The sequence below is a fragment of the Mastigoproctus giganteus genome, chromosome 7 (assembly GCF_048544385.1).
Source record: "Mastigoproctus giganteus isolate SK-2022 chromosome 7, ASM4854438v1, whole genome shotgun sequence".
Taxonomy (NCBI): domain Eukaryota; kingdom Metazoa; phylum Arthropoda; class Arachnida; order Uropygi; family Thelyphonidae; genus Mastigoproctus; species Mastigoproctus giganteus.
Genome location: NC_143581.1, coordinates 153,000,443 through 153,018,365, shown reverse-complemented (window position 1 = coordinate 153,018,365; position 17,923 = coordinate 153,000,443). Strand labels below are relative to the sequence as shown.

Sequence of the window (17,923 nt, the reverse complement as noted above, 5' to 3'; positions counted from 1 at the left end):
CTCGATGGTAAATATTAGCATTAGCATTAGCATTAGCAGAGGCATTTGATGCAAGAAAGCAAGCTTATGCAGCATCAGCCAAAAAAAAAAAAAAAAAAAAAAAACCCACTTCCACTTCACCCCTCTGTTCGTTCAAAATACCTGTCCAGCTGAGCCTTAAACTTATTTAGGCTATCAACCTCCAACACAAGGGATGGAAGTCTGTTCCACCAAACAACCAGCCGCTGGCTAAAAGCAAAATTCCGCACGTCTATCCTACATCTGTCTTTCCTCAATTTGAATTTATGCCCTCTCAGGTGACTTTTCTGAGCTAGAGGAAGAATCCCATCAGCACTGAGCATGCTTAAACCATTCAAGGCTTTATACACCTCTATCAGATCACCTCGCTGGTGCCTAGTCTCCAGACACTGTAATTTGCAAAACTTAAGCCTTTCTTCGTAAGAGCACCCCTTTGTTCCATTCACTAATCTTGTTGCCCTTCTCTGTACTCGTTCCAGCAGCTCTACATCCTTCTTGAAATGAGGCCTCCAGACCTGTATACAGTACTCTAGGTGTGGCCTGACCATTGCCTTATACAATGGAATAATCACCTCCTTATCCCTGCTGGAAAAAATTCCTGTATATCTTTGACAATACTCCATGAGCTACTCTTGCAGCCCGTCTACACTGATCAGAGAACTTCATATCTGCCTGCACAACCACCCCCAAGTCCCTTTCATTCTCTACCACTGTCAGTGTAGTACCACAGATTTGATACGTTGCTCTGGGGTTGCTGTTTCCCATGTGTAGTACTTTACATTTGTCAATGTTAAACTTCATTTGCCACCTCTCAGCCCATCTGCTCAACCTTTCCAGATCCTGTTGCAGCAGCATAGTGTCAGTAGTGTCCTTGACACCCCTGCCAACCTTTGTATCGTCTGCAAACTTGGACATTAAGCTTGATATACCATCATCAATATCATTTATAAATACAGAAAACAATAATAGACCCAACACTGAGCCCTGAGGGACTCCACTAATAACATTGGTCCACGATGAGCAGTGTCCATTGATTACCACTCTCTGTCTTCTCCCCCTCAACCACCCCTTTATCCATAGCAGCAATTTGCCTCCAATGTCACACTGCTCCAATTTGTGTAGCAGTCTTCCATGTGCAACAGTATCAAAAGCCTTTCTAAGATCCAAGTATATAATATCAAAGTTATTCCCTGTATCCAGTTCTTTTGTGACTGCATCATAGTATCCAATCAAGTTGGTCAGGCAAGACTTCCCCTTAACAAAACCATGCTGTGTCTGAGCTATAACTGAAGTCTTGTCTAAATGATCCTGCAGTGCTTCTTTAACCATTAATTTTCCTGGAACAGAAGTTAAGCTCACAGGTCTATAATTACTTGTGTCAGCCTTTGATCCTCCTTTGTGAATTGGGGTCACATTTGCACATTTCCAGTCTATGGGTACCTCCCCTGAGTCCAAGGAAGCTCTCATAATTATGGCTAAGGGTTTGCTTACTTCCTTTGCTGCCTCCTTTAATATAACTGGATAGATCCCATCCACCCTGGGTGCCTTTCTTGTGTTTATCTTCAACAGTTTCTCCTCCACTTTACTCCCAGTTATTTCAAGATTCTGTAGAGTTGAATACACCTCTGGCATTCCCCTTGCTGAATAACTCCTCATGTGTGAATGTCGATGCAAAATATTCATTTAGTTTGTTAGCTACCTGAGCAGGATCATCAACAGTTGACCCATCAATATCAAGTGGACCAATCTGATTCATCCCCTTCCTTCTAGAGTTTACATAAGTAAAGAACTCTTTGCTGTTTTTCTTTGCATCCCGTGCTAAGGATTTCTCGTAATCTGCCTTCGCCTGCCTAACCTCCTTTGTAACTTGGTTGCATATCAACTTGTATCTATCATAGGCTTCTGTATCATGTGTTAATTTATAAGTATCCCATGCATTTTTCTTCTCTGCCATATGCCTCATTAGTTCATCTGACATCCATTTTGGCCTAAACCTTGAACAATATTTCTTAGTTGGTATGTAACGCCTAGTAGCTTCCAAGATAAGTTCTTTGAATGCTTCCCATTTTGAATTTGCTGTTGGTAACATCATCAGTTGGTCCCACTGTATAGAATTTAAATACTGTCTCAGTCCATCGTAGTCGCCTTTACGGAAGCAATAACCCTTCCCTTTACCCCTAATGGTAGTTACCTCTTTGAGTAAATCCCACTTCAGCACACTGTGATCACTGCCACCTAGTGGTTCATTTATCTGCAGATTCTTAATGCATGAAGCATCACGGCTGATAATCAAATCAAGAGTATTACTCCCTCTAGTTGCCTCCCGAACATGCTGATGTAGAAAACAATCATCCAATAAATCCACAAAAGCCCTGCTAGTGCGTGAGTAACCAGCCCCCAAATTCCAGTCAATATCTGGGAAATTAAAATCTCCCATTATAAGACTCTCTGATTTACTGGCCCACTCTATTTCCCTGTACAGTTCCTTATTATACTCATCAGAGTCATAAGGCCTATAGCACATCCTACTCTCAATTTTGATCTCCCAATGCTTATGTCACACCAAACTGACTCGACACTGCCCTGTCCATCGATGTCGACTGGCTTCACTTCCTTGGTTTTTATGTGTTTCTTAACTAATAGCATAACCCCTCCCCCCTTCCTATCCTGTCTATCCTTTCTGTAGACGTTGTACTCCCCAAATTGCAGTTCATCCCTTATATCTGTGTGACACCACGTCTCTGATATCCCAACAATATCTGCCTTTGATGTTTTGAGCAATACCTCAAATTCACCAAATTTATTTACTAAACTCCTAGCATTGGTGTACACACAAGTATACCTGCACCTGTTTCTATTCTTAGCTACCCTAACACAACCGATGTGTTTACTTGTACCGCAATGGCTCCCAGCAGTCTCTGAAATACCATGTATCTTGTTTTTCAGGCTTCTGCTCATTCTAATAGAAGCAGTGCAAGAATCTCTTTCACCTCTGCCAGTGGCTACTGTCAATCTATTGGTCTTTGTCTCCCCCCAAGCTAGCAGTTTTCCGACCCACCTAACACTGCCTCGATAGCATCAGCAAATATTCTTGCACCCTTTCTATTTAAGTGTATCCCATCTCTGTAGAAGCAATCTCTCCTGTTAACAAGTACAGTCCAGGCTGAAAAAAATTCTACCCCTTGAGCCTTGCACAATCTTTCCAGGGCCGAATTGATCGACAAGGCTCTCATCATATACTCCCTCCTATCGTGTCTGGGCAGAATTGCAGACACTTTCAAATTCAACTCTAATTCTCGGCTATTGTTCAGCAGTGACCTGTACTTGTTAAGTAATTCTGCCGGTCTCCTACTCTTAATATTATTAGTGCCAACGTGTTCAACTATATCACCTTTTGTGCACTTAAAAGGGCACAAAAGGTGGTATGGTTGCTTCGCCACTGTTTAGTCTTATAACATGATCATGATAAAATAGAATCTCCTGAACTGGACTCTCGATCTCTCCACCGGACGTAATGGCTGTTCGAGAAACAGAAAGAGCCCCAGGGAACAGGATACTGGGACTTCCTTTCTGCTCCCTTTCCTTTTTTCTGTGACATATATAATTGGTCTGGGTCCCCTACATGTAATCCAGACTAGAGAAAGCTATCCACCTGGCGATGTCCCTTGCTTATATACAAACGAATCTATTTATTGAAGTTTGCCTCATATTGAATGATCCTTCAGTTGTATTTTATTTACTGAAGTTTGTCTCATATTGAATGATCCTTCAGTTGTATTTTATTTACTGAAGTTTGCCTCATATTGAATGATAGTAGTAGTAGTGGAATGTGATGCAAGAATGCAAGTGTATGGAGCTTATGCAGCATCAGCCAAAAAAAAAAAAAAAAAAAAAATCACATCATTCCTTCCAAATGCCTGTCCTGTTCCTCCTTAAATTTATTTAACTATCAACTTCCACAACGACAGATGGAAGTTTGTTCCAGCAATTAACCACCTGCTGGCTAAAGACAAATTTCCGCACATCTATTCTACATCTGTCTTTTCTTAATTTGAATTTATGCCTCCTTAGGTTCGTAATCTGTGGAAGGATCCTATTAGAATTCAGTGTGCTCGACCCATTCAAGGCCATATACACCTCAATCAGATCACCGCGTAGGTGCTTAGTTTCCAGCCTCTGCAATTTGCAGAACTTAAGCCTCTCTTGGTAACAGGATACCTTCATTCCCGTCACCAATCTTGTTGCCCTTCTCTATACACGTTCAAACAAATCTACATCCTTCCTAAAATGAGGCCTCCAGACCTGTATGCAGTACTCAAGGTGTGGCCTGATCATTGCCTTATACAGAGGGACAATCACCTCCTTTTCCCTGCTAGCAAAATTCCGATATATCATTGACAAAACCCAATGACCTGCTCTAGCAGCCTGTCTGCATTGCTCAGAAAACTTTATATCTGACTGCACAATTACTCCCAGGTCTCTTTCATTTTCTACCACCTTAAGTGTAGTACCACACAATTGGTACGTTTCCCTGGGGTTATTTCTACCCATATGCAGTACTTTGCATTTGTCAAGGTTAAACTTCAGTTGCCACTTCTTAGACCATCTGCCCAAATTATCTAGATCCTGTTGCAGTAGCACACTGCCATTACTGTCATTAACAACCCTTCCAAACTTTATAATTTATATGCATCCTATGCATTTTTCTTCTGTTACGAGTCTCATTAAAATAAATTTTCTGTTTATACTCCGGGACGACCAAAGTGTCAGAGGAGTTCGCAAGATAGATTGAATACAAGAAACAGCACCGTATTCAGTAGTCACCGGCTTGAACATCGGTCATTCGAGGCACGTGCTTATGCACCCGTGCGCCTGACCACTAGGCTACGGTAGCCTTCGTTCATTAGATAACCATTAGGCCTAAACCTTGAATCATATTTCTTAATAGGTATGAAACTTTTAGTAGCATCCACGATTAATTCCTTGAATGCTTCCCACTTAGAATTTACTGTTGGTAACATCGTCAGTTGATCAACACTTGAAATTCATCAAATTTATTTACTATACTTCTAGCATTGGTATACATGCAAGTATACATGTACCTATCTTTATTATTAGTTACCCTAACACATTCCATATACACACCTGTTTCACGATGACTGCCATCAGTCCCTGCAACCCTCAGCACCCTTCGCTCCAGGTCGCTACTTATTCTAATAGAAATCGTGCAAAAATCACCTTCACCTTCTTTGCGGTTACTTTTAACCTTTTAGTCTGTCAACCCCCCCCCAAGCTATCAGTTTTTCGACCCACCTAACACTGCTTTGATAGCATCAGCAAATATTCTTGCAACCTTTCTATTTAAGTGTATCCCAACACTGTAGAAACAGTCTCTCCTGTTAACAAGCACAGACCACGCTGAAAAAAATTCAACCCCTTGAGCCTTGCACATTCCCTCCAGGGCAGAATTGATTGACAAGGCTCTCATAATGTATTCCCTCCTATCTTGGCAGAATTGCTGACACAATATTGTAAATAAAATACAATTGATCCTTCAATTGTATTTTATTTACTGAAGTTTGCCTCATATTTAATATCGCTTAAGTTTATTTTATTTACAGAAGTTGTATGGGTTATAGACTGCTTATTATTTCTGAGTTTTACAGGTGTGTTATGTATTTTGGAGACTGTGTTATCCAGACTATAGCCCTGATGTAATTTTATAGAAGTGTGTGACAACTTTTCAGAAAAATCGAAGAGAGAGTTTAGTGGCAATTCTGTTCCACGAAAAAACTATAAGAAATTTTGAGCTTAAGCTCGAAACGCTTTTACATTTTTACTTAATCTCTGTAATATGTATACAATTATTTTTATTTTCTGCTATGGGAGTGTTGAAAATACGAAACGAATACTTTGATACTAATCTGAAATTCAGTACCTGGGAAGTGTGAACAGAGCAAGTGTAGTGAATCACGAATGAGTGCTCTTAGCAGTTGTCAGTTTGTAGTCGATAGTCGGCGCCTATATTTAATGAAGGCTACTAACGCATCACATTTCCAAAATTACCCCAAAAAACATAACCGACTCTTCCTGAACAATCAGTTTTATTCAAATTATAAATATTTTCAATAATTATTTATGTACCTTGGAGCTTATGACGAGTCAAGACAACAACACCATTGTACCGCACCGATAGCGGGTTTTTGCCCTGACTCTCTTCACTCGCCAGTTAGGCCTGACGGCTCTACTGCAGGCCCAACAGCTGTACTTTAACATGGAAAAACAGTCTAGAGAATATTGCGATGAAACTTCTAAGACCAAGGTTGCAACGAAGTTTTCAAATAAAAGCTTCATCAAGCCCTCTCCATATAAAACTTCAGAATTAAATAACTATAAAGGTACAATAATTGTTGAATACCCAAAGCAAACAGGCTCTAGTAGTTCTGGAGTGTTGATGGTCGGACCAAATTTCAAAGTCGGCAAGAAGATCGGTAGTGGTAATTTTGGAGAGCTAAGGTTAGGTAAGCAGAAAGTGGAAGCGCTTTTAAATATATGATATTGTTTTATCTTTGTATATGTATAGACAAATTTACTGTTTCCGCTGTACAAACATATAACATGAAAGATGTACTGCGGGTAGTGAATTTTAAACCTTCTCATCAACATGTTTTGCTTATTTTATTTAAATAACCTTACCTAAATAACCGAACCTCAAATAATCATTGTGCTGAAAGCATGGCGTGGTGGAAAATCGAGGACCCCCACTCAATTAGCCAGGGGACCTTCATCTTGTAGAATTAACCTAGGGAGAACTACATTTTTACTTTTAAGCATAAGGTTATTTCGATACAATTCCATGGAATTTTTTTAGACCTTTTTTATATTCGCAACCCCCTACCTCTCCACCACCTGCAGTGCGGAGTCGGGTCTGTGGGCCCTTCTTCACGCCACTGGCCAAAAGATAATATAGTGACTTTAATACTCCATGCGTCAACCACCAGAAATATTTACATATTTCCTGCCGTTTATGATTAACTATTAGAACTAAATAAATAAAATTAAAATATATTGTTCTTTTGGAGAAAAATTTGTTTTTCTGAAATCACACAGTAACAAATATCATCATAATCATTAATCAACACGTATAGCAAAACATAATAAGTAGTTTTCTCAAGTTTTATGAAATTTAATTTACTGCCTCCACAGAATACTGGGAAAATTCTGCCATTTGTATTCTCTGATATCAAATGAATGAGTTTACTGTTTTGTCACGAACATTCCCCAGTGTAACTTCTTAGTCTCTGTCTCAATTGGACTCTCACTTCTTTTTTTTTTTTTTTTTTTTTTTGATTATGAAATTTCTGATATGCAAGCATTAGTGTTAATTTTCAGGTAGCATTATATTTTGCATCCCTAAATTGTATTGAACATTATGTACAAATAACTGTACAGATATTCCAGTACTGGAGCTACTCAGCTAATATGTTGATAAGAGCAAGTTACAATCAGAAATGTAAAATAAAATTTCAAAAATATTATTAGAATAATATAACCTTGGAGTAGTAGCATTGGGTCTGTGAATCCAAAAAAAAAAAAAAAAAAAAAAATGTTAAGCTTTTATCTTCATATGGCATAAGCTGCAGCTGTCACTCTGCCTATATGTCTTCCCCAACTCCCTGCCTAAATGCTGTTTTGTACTGCTTTGGTTAACAGATTGTTTGTTTGTTACTGTCGTTGTTGTTATTTAATTTGATTTAATGTAACCGTACAGGGCTTGATGAATATTTATGTCACTAATTGTGAAAGCATTTTTGAATGCCCTTTCACTTTTTAGTGCTTATGTACTAACTTATATACACTGGTCTGCAAAACTTAAGGACCAACACTATTTCTAATGGTTACAACCACAAAATCTTTACTTAAGCTACTCTTTACTGATGAGAGTAGATTCAGTCTCAGTAGCGATTCTGGATATCAGCTAATCTGGCGAGAGGTTGGCACATGGTATCACCCTGCAAACATCACTGAAATATGGCGGTCTAGGTAGGTATTATCTTGGTTGGACGTACACAACCCCAGATACTGAAGGTGGTACTGTAACTGGTGCATGCTACTGTACTGAGGTAACCCTTCCCCATGTGTGTCTGTTCCGAGATGCCATTGGCCCTGAATTTGTGTTTATGGATGATAACATCACATTGCAGCTGTGATATGCTTTGGGAAAGTGAGGATATTGTTTGTATGGATTGGCCTGCCCATTTCCTCTGATCTAAATCCCATCAAACACATATGGGACGCTCTGGGGAGATGCCTAGCGGCACATCCACACCTACCAGAAAATGTTCACCAGCTGAAGATGGCGCTGAAAGAGGAATGGACGATGTTACCACAAGAACTGATGAACAACATTGTTCTAAGTATGGACAGGTGGTGCAAAGCCTGCATCGACATTTGGGGTGGCCATATCTCTACAGAGGACCACCTCTTCCCTTTGTTCCATCTTTGGCAGTGATGCATCTGTATCATGGCAGCCAGTGCTGTGTTGCCATTTTTGAATAAAGTCCCTCTGTACCGTTTTGTTTCCTGTTGTTGTGTCGGTGTTGTTTCCTTCATCATTTCTGTACCTCACGAGATTCCTTTGGTATGCTTTTCCCATATTCAGGCCACTCCTATGAGAAGCCACAGGTGAAAACCTGACTGGTCCTTAAATTTTGCACACCTGTGTATATTGTGAATTGTACAGTGAGCCCCTGATTTATGGACATCAGATTTATGAACTTTCAGTCTTAATGGATAAAAACTTTTGATACTGCATGTTCTATCTATGAACTCGTATCTCTATTTTAGAAACTTTTCTGTGATTTCATGAAGCAGCACCTTTTGAAAGTAAAATAGGTGTGAGAGTAAAATATTTTTTACTTTATGTTCTGTAATTAACATATTTGACAATTTAACAAATACTGTGCATACAGTTTAATGTAACACTTATGATGAAAGTGCATATTATCAACACTATCTCTTGTTATATAAGAGTGATTTCTGTTTAGAATAGTTTAATTTATTGCCTGGGGAAATCGTTTGCAAAACATTTCATATATCTACTGATAAATTAGCAGCTATTTGACAACTTATTGTAGCTGTTTAAAGTGAAAACAGTTTTCATTAGGTTAGTCACACAGCAGTTTGACTTGTAGAAGGGGTCAAGGGTTAACCAATTGTAAGAATGAGCTAGAAAAGTGTTACTTCTGTGTTTTTTTTTTTTTAATTTCTATATAAATTATACAGTAATAACTATTCTCTATACTAAATTCCAAAGCTTTTGTGCTAAACTGCACTGCTATAGTGACTTTTTTAAGAAAAAATGTTTTTCTGTTTGTTTGGGAATTTTTTAGGAGCATTGGCATCTATGGCCATAGTGTGCCAATGTTTTTCTGTACTCATATACTAGCTTAACTCATAAATATGTAGTCTACCTGTACTGTATATTGCAATAAAGATATTAATTTAAAATCTTATTGTTAAAGTTTGAAATTTTTTTTTAGGACATGGTTTATCTCAGCTTTCATAGTTTTTTGGAAGTGAACATTTCATATTTTGGAGCGCATCCTCTCTTCATACCATTATAACTGTGGGAAAATTGCTCCCAATGTACAAAATTTCTTTAAATAAACTACTCTTTTAATGATCACTGCCAAGCAGAGCTTCTTCAGAATGATCTAGACAGACTTCAGGGATGGTCAGAAAATTGGCAGCTATTCTTTAACTCAGCAAAGTGTAAAGTGTTACACCTGGGGAACAGTAACCCCAAAATAACTTATACACTTGAACTGAAGCCAGTAGTGGAGGAAAGAGACTTGGGTGTTATGATATGGTCAGACATGAAGTTCTCTGAGCATTGTAGACAGGTTGCATGGAAGGCGGCGCCTCCGTAGCCAGGTGGGAAGGAGCAGCAGTACGTAGCACACGCTTCTTGATTAGACCGGGGTTCGAGCCCGTCACCACCAAATACGGAGATTGGGGAAAGGTCAGGGAATGACCACCGCATATCCCGGAGCAATATGGCCTTAGTTGCTAATGCTCCAAATAACTAACTAACAACAACAACAACAACAGCATGGAAGGCCCATGGTGTCCTATCGAATAATTGCTAGTAAGAACGTCATAATACCATTGTATAAGACTATTGTTAGACCACACTTGGAATACTATGTTCAAGTATGGAGACTGCTCCTAAAGAAAGACATTATGCTTCTTTAAAGGTTCCAAAGATGGATAACTCGCCTGGTGAGATTGGCAAAAGGGCCTCCATATGAAGAAAGACTTTGAATATGTGGGTTGCAGGGCTTGGAAACTAGGCACTTTAGAGGAGATTTGATTGAGGTGATTAAGGCTCTGAGAGGCGTATGAATGAGGATGATATTTTAATGGTTATAAATGATTCTAGAACTAGGAGCTATAATTTCAAGTTATGGGGGGGGGGAGATATTTAGACTGGATTGCAGGAAATTTTATTTTAGCCAGTGAGTTATAAAATGGGTGGTAGAGGCTGACAGTTTGGGGAAATTCAAAGATCAGCAGGATAATTACTTATGCTAGAAAGGGAACGCATAGGTTGTCTATTTACTTTTCTCTTATTAATTATTTATTTTTAAAAATATTTCTTCTTATTGTTATTTTTATCATTATTTTGTTTTATTTATTTTTTATTGTTATTATTTTTTTGGCTAGTGCAGCATAAATCATAGGCTTCCTTGCACTGTGTGGCCATTACTAATACTCAATTTATTGAGCCTTTTATTTTCTTTTATTACACAACTACATTTATTGAGCCTTTTATTTTCTTTTATTACACAGCTACATTTATCGAGCCTTCCAAAATTTCATCAAAATTGGACCAACTTAATCTATCCATATACCATATATTGTAGCCGAAGGATTGTATATTATGTTTTTTGCTGTGTGCTGATTGGAAGAATGGGAATAGGGCAGATAAACGGACATGTTTTCAGTTTTTTTTGCTTTTTTTAAAATGTAGTAATAAGGTCTGTAAAAAGTGTCAAAACTATAGTGGTTATGCATATATTTAACAATAATATGAAATGATAAAATAGTAAAAATAAAAACAATAACAAGCCTTGTCTAACAATAATATGACTAATACATACTCTGTTTAGATTTTCTTTTTTTTTTTGATAAGATAAACTAAGAGCAAATTACAACCTTAATATTAAATAAAGTTCAAATACAGGAAACACACAAACCAAGTAACTCTTTGCTTAGTTTGTCTTATTTTCTTTCTTAACTACAGTACAGACATTATCAAATGCAATAGTTGTTTCTTTATCAACATTACTGCAGGCCAACACATTATTTGTGTTCAACACATTTTAGGTATCTTGTTTAGAAGGCAGATTGTGCTTTTTCACTTTTATCACTGGTGACAAAAACATTGTTTTGCTTGGTGCTCAGCAGCTCTTCTGGTGTTGGCATTGGTGTGGTAACAACTTGATCATCCATCTTAACAAACTCCTCAAATTCACCAATAAAATCCATATGCCCTTTTCAAGTCCCTCATTTCTCAATGTTACTATCACATTTGTTTTATGAACCATGTTTTTCAATGATATTCTGTCCAAAGCCACTCTGAAACAGTTAATTATTACACTTGATGCAGTAGTATCCAAAGCAATAACAGTATTTCATATGTCATCCAAGACATTCCACTTTGGCTGCAAATTGTACCCTTGTTTGTTGCGGTTCAAGGTACCTTATCAGGCAGGCTCAATGCTCTCCTGAGGTTATAAATAATGCCTTGATCCAGTGGCTGCATAAAACTCATAGTACTGAGAGGTAATAACAACAGCCGTATATTGGTCACCTTAAGTCAGAGGTTCCCAAACTTTCTTGGTTCACGGTGCCCTTAGTGTCCCAGTAATTTCTTCACGACACCCCTAGGCCAAAAGAAATATCTAACACAGTGGTTTTTGACCTTTTAATATATACCTATATAATAATTTTATTCTTTATGTAGCGGTGCTAAATAAATATCAGTTATAGATCACCACAAAATTAAAAAGATACAGTACAATGGATACCATACACCTTTTTTATAATGAAATAAATGTATAAATTTCAAAAAATAAATAAAATAATAATAATAACTTTAAGTAACTTAAACCGAAATTACACGGCACCCCAGTTGAAAACCACTGCCTTAAGTCCTCAACAGAATATGCCGTGCAACAATCTAGAATAATCAAACTGCTCCTTTTTTCTGACGCATCCTTCTGTCCTCCTTCAACATCCAAGACTGAAAAATTTTGAACATAAGTCAAGCACTTCAATTGGTCTCATAGTAACATAGAAAGTTGATTAACTCCTTTAAAACATCTTGACTTGGAAAATTTACCAACCCAAAGTGGGTGCAGTTTGTTTTGTACTACCATCTGCATTTCAGCATAACAGAATAGTGATTTCTTGTTTACTTAGTTTTCCACCATTACAAGATTCTACTAGAACAGCAAGTGTTTTGTTCAGCAGCAAATTATAAAATATACCATTACTGTCAAAATACCCTTTACTGTCTTTAAATATTTGGAGTCATCCACTGCTGCATTTGAGGTTTCTAATTCCAGGTTGAGCTGGATAATCGGCTTTTTCTTGCAAAATTGGACCTTGATATTGGCAAATTAGGTGCATGCATTTGTTGATACAACTCGTAGTTTCAATTCAAGCTCCTGATTGCCTTGCACCATCAGTTTGTTTCCTGTTTTTAATTGCTGCTCCAGTGTGACATACTTTTAGTTTTTTTCGGTATTCAGTATCATTGACAAAGTAGGGATGTTGTATTCTTTTTTTTTATCTCTGTTTTACTTTATTCATCCTATTGACCTCTTGTATAATTTTCAGTTTAATTTCCAGGCTTAATTCTCTCCATATATGCTTTGTTGCCATAACTGCTGGATTAAGTTTAATATGAAAAAAACTTGAATTAATTTAACAGCACAGTGTGTGTTGCTAAATTAATTCAAGGTTTTGCCTGTTATTGATGTTTTCCGGTGTGTATTTATGTTATAGTCTCCATAACCTGGTTTTGTTTACATAAAAGTAAATTATCTAGTCAGTGCTGTCTTTTGGGAAACACAGTATTGAGTGTCTCTCGTGTGTTATACTGCTCGACAAAATTAACAGAGCAAAATGTTTTCATGAATATTTGATTGTGAACAGTGCCTTTCAAGGTGAATATTTGATATAATAGGCATCCTTGGCATTCAAATTCTGAGTATCCAATAGAAATCCATCTACCACCCTACAGAGCCACATTATACAGATTAATCATGGATATAAAAACACCGGTTGCGACCACATCAATTCATTCCCATTTTTTGGCTTGCTCAGTGGGATAGCCACATCTCTAGTACTCAGGATGGCAAGCCATTGTCGTTTAGATGATTCTTTGAGATGGCGATCCGTTGGACGACTTGAAGCGGAGGTGGCACGTTAGCTTAACGTGTCACGCCATGTCATTTTGGCATTATGAAGCAGTTTCAGGAAACAGGAATCATTACAAGAAGAGCTGGCCAAGGTCACCCAAGGGCTTTGTCAACCAGAACAGACCAAAATGGTAACAGCAAGACAGAACCCTACATGTTCTGTCGTAAACTGTTTCTTGAGGTTGCTGTGGCCACAAGTGAAAATGTTTCCAACTGGACTGTGTTAAGAAGGCTCAATTCAAGTGAACTCTATGCAAGAAAGCCAGTGGTTTGTATCCCATTAACTCCAAACCACTGCAGAGCTTGTCAAAACTGGTGACTTGGAGCCCTGAAAATTCGGGTATAGTTCTGTTCTCTGGTGAGTTCCATTTTAGTCTACAAACAGATTCTAGACGTTATTTCATCTGGAGACAAAGAGCAATGTGGTACCATCCAACAGAGAAAGGGACACTTTCTGTATGGAGGCGGTGTTCTTTTGTCAGGAGGAATAATGATGAACAGCCGCACCCCCTCTTTATGTTTTTGATAAGGGTACCATAATTTTGCATAGCTACCGACAACAGATCCTCAAATGTGTGGCTTTTTAGGGGTGCGATTCACCCAGATTTTCTTTCCGTGCACAAATATGCCACTGCACATAGAGCTCAAGTGGTGGAGGAATATCTTGAAACTGAAGATATCCAACGATTGCTATGGCCAGCACAATCACTAGACTTAAATCCAATCGAACATGTGTGGGATGCCTTTTGGGTGTTGCATTACACCCCGACAGCCAACTCCTCGGTCACTTAGTGAGCTAAGGTCTGCACTGGTGAAAAAATGGGAGTTGTTGCCACAGAATCTTATAGACACCCTTATATTGAGCATGATTCATGCTGTCAGGCCTGTTTAGCTGTTGGAGGGGGTTAGATGCCATACTGATGTCATGTGACCATATTTTCAAGCATTGAATTCTATAATGTCACCTTTTTTTGGTAATTCTTATACAACCAGTATAAATGTCCCTTATACCCGTCTGAAGTTTCTCGCTGTCATTTCATTGTTATTCTATGGCACACCACCATACTAATTTTTGTCCTGCTTCATCACAAACTGTACAAGTTGCACATTTTTTACATGTTCTGTTAATTTTTTTGAGCAGTGTAATTGAAGGGAAATAATAGAACTGTGCCCATCTTTGTATTAGCCATACACAATGACACATTTCTCACAGAATAAAAATGGACTTTATAATACAGATTAATTTAATTAATTGAATAAGCTATTGTTCCTCTTTTGCAGGGGAACAAAATGTACTTCTTACAAACAAGAGTATGCGTTAATGAGATTTTACTGTATTTGCTAACATGCCTGAAATGTAAGGCACTGTGGATATTAACTAATTGGGTAATGCATTAGCATTATTGTTAGCAAAGGCACATGATGCAAGAAAGCAAGCTTATATAGCATCGGCCAAAAAAAAATCCCTTCTCATTTTGCCCATCCACTCACTCCATATGTTTGTCTAGTTCTGCTTTGAATCTATTTTAACTATCAACTTCTACAACGACAGGTGGAAGTTTGTTCCAGCAATCAACCACCCACTGGCTAAAGACAAACTTCCGCACATCTAACCTACAACTGTCTTTTCTCAATTTGAATTTATGCCCTCTCAAGCGATTATTCTGAGCAAGAGGAAGAATCCCATCAGCATTGAGCATGCTCAAACCATTCAAGGCTTTATACACCTCAATCAACCTTGCAGGTGCCTAGTCTCCAGACACTGTAATTTGCAAAACTTAAGCCTTTCTTTGTAAGTGTAACCCTTTGTTCCATTCACTAATCTTGTTGCCCTTCTCTGTATTCGTTCCAGCAGCTCTACATCCTTCTGAAAATGAGGCCTCCAGACCTGTATACAGTACTCAAGGTGTGGTCTGACCATTGCGTTATACAAGGGGTTAATCACCTCCTTATCCCTTCTAGAAAAATTCCTGTACAATAAGACCTCCGTATCCATGGGGAATACGTACCAAGACCTACTGTGGATATAAGCAAACACCTGCTGACCCCATATATAACGTGATTTTCTTGTACATACATACGTATAATAAAGTTTAATTGATAAATTAAACACACAGTAAGACGTTACCAACATTGAATATGGTAATAATAAAGTACAGCAGACTCTAGATTTACCAGAATTGGATTAACCGGGACACTTTAAGACTCCAAATAAAAAAATAAATAAATAAAACAGAAATCATAAAATTCAAGTAATAACTAGAATAGGTATAAATAGATATTTTGCAAGTCGTAAATAAGCAACAAGAACCGGTGTTATAAGTCATCATTGGGAGATTAGTGTACCTATTATCTTGCATCCCCTGCTGTCTTCACACCTACCGCTCAAAGCAAAAAAAAAAAAAGCGAGACCAAATGTTTAGTTTAATTTAGTGCATCACGTCGATTGTTGGGCTCTGTTGTACCACAAAAGGAAAAATTTTGTTTATTTATATCAGAGATGTTGGAATTTTTTTTTTTTTTTTATAGTAAATTTTTTTTTTCCTTTGTTTATAAATTGTGAAAATGATGGGCAAACGAAAGAGTTGTGCTTTCAAATTAAACAAAAACTTGAAATTATTCAAAAGTTTGAAAACTGAGCATCCATTAGGAATGGTCTTTAAAGAACCATTATAATGTTGTGACCAAACCATACACGACATTGTAAAAAATAAAGGGAAGCTATTCGATTTAAAATCGACATTGTAAAAAATAAAGGGAAGCATTGTATTGGACACTTGAGTAGTGTTTTAATTTTTTTTTTTCTATGGTTACTGCAGGTAACCGAATCAACGGATACCGAATCAGCAGATATGGAGGACACAACTGTATATCATTGACAAGACATCATGAACTTCAAACCCACAGAAGCAACTTTTCATCTTCCTCATTTATTCATTCAACTGCCGTTTTCTGGAACAACCTTTCTTCATACGTATTTCCTGAAAATTACAATCTACAGAAGTTCAAGTCCATTGTCAACAAATATCTTCTTTCGTCTTCTCAACCTCCAACCCAAGCACAGTACTAAGTACTATAGGTTCTAATAACTCTCGTGTTTGGGGTTCACATAAAAAAAAAAAAAAAAAAAAGCTACTCATGCAAACCATCTGCACTGCTCAGAAAACTTCATATCTACCTGCACAATTACCTCCAGGTCCTTTTCATTCTCTACCACTGTCAGTGTAATACCACACATTTGATATGTAACACTGGGATTACTCCTTCCCATATGTAGTACTTTGCATTTGTCAATGTTAAACTTCAGTTGCCATTTTTCAGCCCATTTACTCTACTTTTCCAGATCCTGTTGCAGCAGCATACTGTCATTGCTGCTATTAATAACCTTGCCAACCTTTTTATCATCTGAAAACTTTGACATTAAGCTTGATATACCTTCATCAATATCATTGATAAATATACAAAACAACAGACCCAACACCGAATCCTGAGGAACACCACTAATAACATTAGTCCACATAGAGCAGTACCCATTGATCACCACTCTCTGTCTTCTCCCACTCAACCATCCTTTTATCCATTCTAGCAACTTGCCCTTAATGCCATACTGCTCCAGTTTGTAAAGTAGTCTTCCATGTGCAACAGTATCAAAAGCTTTCCTGAAATCCAAGTATATATCAAAATTATTTTTTGCATCCAGTTCCTTTGTGACCACATCATAGTATCCAATCAAATTTGTCAGACAAGACTTTCCCTTGACAAACCCATGCTGTCTGAATTATTGCTGCAGCCTTGTCTAAATGATCATGCAATGCTTCTTTAACCAGTGACTCCATTATTTTTCCTGGAACAGAAGTCAAACTAACAGGTCTATAATTACTTGTCACCCTTTGACCCCCCTTTGTGAATTGGAGATACATTTGCACTTCTCCAGTCCATGGAAGCTACCTCCGAGACTAAGGATGCTCTCATAATTATGGCTAAGGGTTTGCTTACTCCATTTGCTACCTCCTTTAATATAGCTGGATAGATCCCATCCAACCCAGGTGCCTTTCTTATGTTTAACTTCAACAATTTCTCCCCCACTTTGTTCTCAGTTATTGCAAAATCATTTTACTCCCTGTTAGTTTAATAAATATCTGGCCCTTTCCTCCTTGAATAACTCCTCATGTGTGAATGTAGGTGCAGAATACTCATTTAGTTCGGCGGCTATCTTAGAATGATCATCTACATTCAAACCATTGATATCAAGTGGACCAATCTGATTAATCCCCTTCCTTTTAGAGTTTATATAAATAAAGAAGTCTTTGTTTTTCTTTGCATCCTTTGCCAAAGATTTTTCATAATCTGCCTTCGCTTGCCTAACCTCCTTTGTGATTTGATTACAGACTAGCTTTTATGTACCAGACAAT

At 37.8% G+C, this 17,923-nt stretch overlaps 1 protein-coding gene across 2 annotated transcripts in view; it reads left to right on the top strand.

Annotated features, from left to right (window-relative positions):
* Positions 1-5,997: 5,997 nt before the first annotated feature.
* The window catches only part of LOC150083266 (casein kinase I-like), a 261,891-nt gene continuing 249,965 nt past the window's right edge, over positions 5,998-17,923 (top strand). For both annotated transcript variants that reach the window (XM_090377138.1, XM_090377136.1), the window contains exon 1: positions 5,998-6,539. In XM_090377138.1, the coding sequence (XP_090233264.1) occupies positions 6,293-6,539 (247 nt within the window). In that variant the 5' untranslated portion in view covers positions 5,998-6,292. The remainder of the gene's footprint in view (positions 6,540-17,923) is intronic.